The 6,242-nt window shown below is 42.4% G+C and overlaps 1 protein-coding gene across 1 annotated transcript; it reads left to right on the top strand.

The window, feature by feature from the left end:
• The first annotated feature begins 481 nt into the window (after window positions 1-481).
• On the top strand, window positions 482-5,176 carry LOC147451421 (pentatricopeptide repeat-containing protein At4g04370-like). The gene has a single exon (XM_086520330.1). The coding sequence runs from the start codon at window positions 902-904 to the stop codon at window positions 4,010-4,012; it is 3,111 nt and encodes a 1,036-aa protein (XP_086376456.1). The 5' UTR covers window positions 482-901; the 3' UTR covers window positions 4,013-5,176.
• Window positions 5,177-6,242: the final 1,066 nt, after the last annotated feature.

Raw genomic sequence — 6,242 nt, 5'->3', positions numbered from 1 at the left:
TCTTCGATGTCAATGACATGGCACATTGTGCTTCCACCATCCTAAAAAACCCTATTATGAAATCATCGTAAAGAAGGAACATCTCTTTCCTTTGTTCCTTTTAACTGAATATGTGAAAGCTTTCAAGCACGACAAATACAACAAAATTGTCACTCAAGTCATAACCAGCTCTTTGTGGAACATTTAAGAAATGCAAAAAAGAAAAACTTTCATCGAAGAAAACATACTCCCACATGGATGATGACTCTGCTTTGTTGGGAAGGTTCTCCCCCTCTGCATGGGTTTTTTGTAAATGGTATCTCGGATGCTTCAACCCTTTATGTATTTGTGATCCAATGACGTTTTGTAAAGAGGCCTACTCTGAACCCCTTCCTTGGGATCCTGTGTTGTATAACTTATCTTTTTTCTAGTACAATTCACCTTTCTTATGGTAAAAAAACAAAGAAAACACATTTTCCCTGTGATCCAACTTCATTTTCCTTGGTTGTCCCAATTTCCTCTTCACTAACTCGTCTTGAGTTCAAAAGTCGAAATCTTCTTCTTCTCTGTGTCTCTCTCTCTGTCTCGACAGGTTTCGAGTTAACGACTTCAATCGTGTGTTGATTATGCCGCCATGTTGCGGAAACTGCAGGAGTGCGCACGGCTGTGCGTGGGTGAATAGTTAAGCATGCCATTGTTTCTGATGGACAGGCGCTATAGAGATTCCTTGATCAAAGCAAGCTTGTTATACCCCCCCTAGACCTTGCACCATCAGGTGTGATAGCTGGAAAAGTTTATATTTTCTCATCATGCAGAGAATCGGCTTCCCTTGCAAACATTCAGGGTTCCATTTTCTTCACTTTCTGAAGCCTTTTATGTCGGTTCCCTTCTACAAGATGAGGAGCTCCCGCATGAAGAGGATATGCATAATGTGGGCATCATGGACCAACAGACTCGCAGAACATATAATGCTGGCAGGCAGGTGCATAGGGACACCGAAGATGCTGTGTACGATCATCGAGGAATTTTCTCGAAGAGTAAATCAGCACGGGCTGCTAGCCAGCAAATGCATTGCCTCTTGGCTCTGCGTGGGCTTGATTCAATCTCCAAGTTTGGGGACCATGTCATTCGGTCATTCGCAATGTATGGGAACTTGCTTGATGCCAGCAGAGTCTTTTCCAAGATACTCAGACCAACCAGCTATACATGGACTGCCATCATATTAGCTCATTGCAAGTTGGGACAAACAGACACTGTGTTTAAGGTGTATGAGAAAGCAGGGCAGGAGGATCTCGCGCCATCCACCATTGTGTATTCATCCATTTTGAAAGTGTGCTACACTAATGGAGCCACAAATCAAGGGAAATTTATCCACTCTGATATTGTCAAAACTGGCTTTGAATTAGATCCAATGCTTACAAGTATGCTAATCAACATGTATATAAGATTCGGTAGCTTAGATGAAGCGAGGAATGTGTTTAATACCTCACCATCCCATGATGTGGTTTCATGGGGAACCATGATAGCTGGATATACTCAACATGGGAAGGGCCTTCAGGCTATTGAGACATTTAATAAGATGCAGACTGAGGGTGTAGTTCCAGACGAAGTCACTTATTCTTGTATTTTAAAAGCATGCGGAAGCATCACTGCTGTTGAATTAGGGAAGCTAATACATACAGAAATTATAAAAGGTGGAATGGAGTTCGATACTGTGGTTGGGAACACCATTATCGACATGTATATTAGCTGTGGCAGACTGCTAGAAGCACGTTATTCATTTGATTGCTTATTACACAGAAACTTAGTGACATGGGGTACAATGGTTGCTGGCTATGTGCAACATGGACATGATGTCCAGGCCCTTATGCTATTCAAAAGAATGCAAGACATGGGAGTATACGCTGGAAAAGTTGCACTTTTGTTTGCTGCAAAGGCATGTTGTAACATCAGAAACATAACAGAAGGCCACTCATTGCATGGGTTTATCCTTAATTATGGATTTGATGCAGATGCCTCAATTGGAAGTGTGCTTGTGGAGATGTACGGAAAAAGTGGGATGGTTGATGAGGCACAGGCTGTGTTTGACGGTCTACCTGAGAGGAACGTATATTGTTGGAATGCCATGATATTAGGCTACACTAGTGCTGGGCTATGTCCCCATGCTTTTCATCTTTTCGACAAAATGCGGGAAGAAGGTGTGAAGCCAGACAAAGCCACTTTCTCATGCACATTGACGGCATGTGCAAGTCTAGAAGCTTTAAGGGAGGGTAGGTTACTGCATGATCAAATACTCAAATTCGATCTCTCTTCAGATGCGATTGTCAATAATACACTCCTAGATATGTATGCCAAGTGTGGGGATTGTTTGTCTGCAAAGAAGGTTTTCGATAAGTTGGCCATCAAAGACGATAGAACACAGGGCATACTAATTGCTTGCTATGCACAGCATGGGCATGGTCGTCATGCTCTTGAGGCTTTTGTAGAAATGCAGTCAAAGGGCTTGAAGCCAGACAAAAGCACTTTCGCAAGTGTATTAAAAGCATGTGGACTAATGAAAGATGTGCTAAATGGCAGGATTGTACACAATCAGATAATCAGGGGTGGGTTTGAGCTTGATGTGATCATTGGAAACACCTTGGTTGATATGTACGCGAAGTGTGGAAACTTAATGGAGGCTGGTAAAGTTTTCCAAACACTGTCTGACCGCGATGTTGTGTCGTGGAATGCGATGATTGTTGGGTTTGTTCACCAAGGTCAATACCAATATGCCATTGAACTCTTTGACAAAATGCAGCAAGAGGGGCTGATGCCAGACAGAATCACTTTCTCATGCATTTTGAAAGCATGCAGCAGCCTGGGTGCAATAGACGATGGGAGACTGATTCATGAGCAGCTAGTCAGAGATGGTTTTCAACCAAGTATGGTAGTTGGAAGTACTCTTGTTGACATGTATGCCAAGTGCGGCAGCTTGGAGGAAGCTCGTGATTTGTTCGACCAAATGCCACACCGTGGATTGGTCTCTTGGGGTGCAATCATTACAGGGTATGCTCTTCATGGAAATAACTTTGAAGCTATCAAGCTGTATTGGAAAATGGAATCAGAAGGGTTGCAGCCGGATCAGGTAATTTTGCTATCCGTGCTGAAGGCGTGTTGCAGCATTGGGGCCTTGGTACAGGGCAAGTTGGTTCATATGGAAGTAGTCAAGAACAGTTTTGATGCTGACATGGCCATTGGGACCATTCTTGTTCACATGTATGCAAAGTTTGGGCATTTAGAGGATGCACAAAGGCTGTTCAACGACATGCGGAGCAAAAGTATTGCAGTTTGGAATGCAATGGTTGGTGGATATGCACAGTATGGTGATTGGAAGCGAGCCAAAGAATGCTTAGTTGATCTGAAAACAGAAGGAATGTGTCCAGTTGGGACTACCTACACCAACGTCCTTGCAGCTTGTAGTCATGGAGGCCAGGTAGCTGCAGCTCATCAATCTCTGCAAATCATAACAGAAGCAGATGGGAGGGACTCTGAAGTGGAACATCTTAATTGCTTTGTAGATGTTTTGGGGAGGACAGGATGCTTAAATGATGCTGGAAAAATGCTGGGTAGTATGCCCGTCTTACCTAGCGTCATTAGTTGGATGTCTCTGCTGGCTGCTTGCAAGACATACAGGCAAACTGACCTTGGAAGGGCATGCTTCCATGAAATTATCGAACTAAATCCCAATGCAGCTGCTGGGTACACCATCATGTCAAACATATATGCTGAAGCTGAAAAATGGGAGGATTTCTTTGCTACACAAGAGCTTCGAAGGTGTGTTGGGGCCTGGAAATTGCCTGGGAAAGCTTGGATCGAGGTAAACAATGAAGTGTTTGAGTTTGTTGTGGAGGACAAGCTCCACCGTGAGAGTGCACGGCTGCTTCCCATGCTCAAACACATGCATGTTTTGGCAAAAGCTAAAGGATATGTGCCGTATCTGGACTCGGCTTTCAAGAATACAAAACTCGACATGATCGGGCGTTATGAAAGTTGAATTGGTCTCAGTGGTTGAGTTTGAGGGCAAAGTCAGCTAGCCTGCTAAAAATGCCCGATAGAAGCAGTAGCTACAGCTTTTCTCCTTTTCTCAGTCCACCACCAATGATCTGTAGTATTTTTGGAGATACGATAGCCAAGCATATGGCTGTTAGGGTATCTGTTGCAGTGAGTATTCCAACATGGTGTATTTGAAAACCTCCTTGTTTGCTTGTTCTGAGCTTAAAGCTTTCCTCTTTATTGAATAAGCGTGGTGGAAGCATGCAGTGCAACAGGTGGGGGCCCTGCAAATACATGAAATTAATGCATATGAAGAGCATACATTGAAAATCATGTGTATGCAATGGCCTGTGAAGCACACAAGCAGTGAGAGGGAGAGCACGAGACAAAACTAGCACGTTGTTGCACATGCATGCGAGGGAGAAGATGAGAGACAAAAAAGTGACACAAGGCAAGGACAAAGGCTACTCCCCTTACATGGGACCTTCAATGAATCCATGAAAGACCTATTTATTATCTGAAAGGGTACAAAACTACAAAGCAGTTTCAAATAGAGTGTGAAAGGTGTCTATTAAGAATAACATGGCTTTATTGACATGTGCGCCCAGTGTGAGAGATCAGATATGAGGGGCCCTCTAAGGATGCAGATCCGTTATGCGTCAGCCATGCATGGGTCATCAAGGAATATGATCCTCTCTTTGTATGTAAAGATGAAGTATGATATAGTACAAGCAAATAAGAAAAGGAGACCTCCTTTTCAAGAAGATGACCTTGTCTACCTTAGAATAGAGAAACATAGACCACACAGCATAGAAAAGCACCCTGAAGTTACTCCCTAATTTTTCTGGTCGATTCAAAATACTTAAAAGACCAATGACAATGCGGTTCTCTTCGCATACCCATGCACTTGAAGATACACAACCCTTCCATGTGAGCTTGTGAAGACAATACCCCTATAGACTTACCCTAGGTGGTCTCTCCCTCAATGAGGATGATGAAGAAATTGTGGTTCTTGAAACAATTCTCAACCATGATGTCACTATTGCCCACATGGATAACGATACAAAAGGTATATGTTAACCTTACAAGTCATTTCTTAGGAGAATGTAAGTAAATCTTAGAAGCATCCTTAAGTCCACGTTGTCCTCTTTTTGTTGCTTCCTACTTGTCTACGATCATCGAGAAGCACGACCCTCTATTTAGTACCAATTTGCTAGTATAGGCAATATGATCTACAAATTCTTTCCAACTCATCGCTTTAGGTAGCATGATCTTTGAACTTATTGTTAGCCTGTTGATTTGGGTAGCATGTCTATTTGTTGTCGATTTGTCAATTTACGCAACACTAATTACAAAGACTACATTGCATATGATTAGCAACCATTGTTGCTAACATGGTTTTGGAAGGCCGAGAATAGTATGTCATAGAAATGATTAGTGAATATACTCATGCTGCATTTTCAATATGTTCTTATGATGTCATTGTTATGGTTTTGAGGGTCTTTGCTGGTCAAGTGGGACACTAGCATATGTACCATATGCGCGACCCAAAGCATAATTTTTTAAAGAGTTTTCATATAGGTTATATCTCTATTTTGTAATTTTTGGTATATTATATCTCTGTTATGAAATTTTAATTCTTGGCTAGCATCTTGGCTTCTAATTCATTCAACAACGATCCACTTAAGGTGCATTGAACTTTTAAGCAAGCCATGGATGCATATACTGTTTGAAACACTCAAAGGGGAGAAGGGGAGCAAGACCACGAGCAGAGAGAGAGAGAGAGAGAGAGAGAGAGAGAGTCACATAAGAAAGATATGTGCAATACAAAAAAAACTCTTCTCTATTGAAGCACAAACCAGATAGCACAAAGCATCTCACGGAAGCAAAGAGTCACATCCAATGGCCCACCATCTTAATCAATACTTTTGACTTGATTTAGATTCATTTAGGGGTTGCATGTTAGCATGCATTGCCCAAAGTACATGTGCATGCACCATTATTGTTATCCAACACTTGTAAGCCTAGCACTATTTTTGGTCTTGCAATATACACACACGCTCTCTCTCTCTCTCTCTCTCTCTCTCTCTCTCTCTCTCTCTCTCTCTCTCTCTCATTGTGTGAAGTGCAAAGTGCAAGAGCTCCATCTCCTTCTCCAAGCTTGTTGAGAAGTTGAGAGCCTGCACCAACACTCTTGGCTATGGAATGCAATCCAACCAAAAGCCATGCTT

This window comes from Adiantum capillus-veneris, chromosome 9 (assembly GCF_014529385.1).
Source record: "Adiantum capillus-veneris isolate H3 chromosome 9, ASM1452938v2, whole genome shotgun sequence".
NCBI classification, from domain to species: Eukaryota; Viridiplantae; Streptophyta; class Polypodiopsida; order Polypodiales; family Pteridaceae; genus Adiantum; species Adiantum capillus-veneris.
This window is presented reverse-complemented; position numbering and strand designations above follow the sequence as displayed.

Bases quoted from the DNA above. Each gene is read 5' to 3' on its own strand.
- LOC147451421 (XM_086520330.1), top strand. From the start codon at position 902: ATGCATAATGTGGGCATCATGGACCAACAGACTCGCAGAACATATAAT.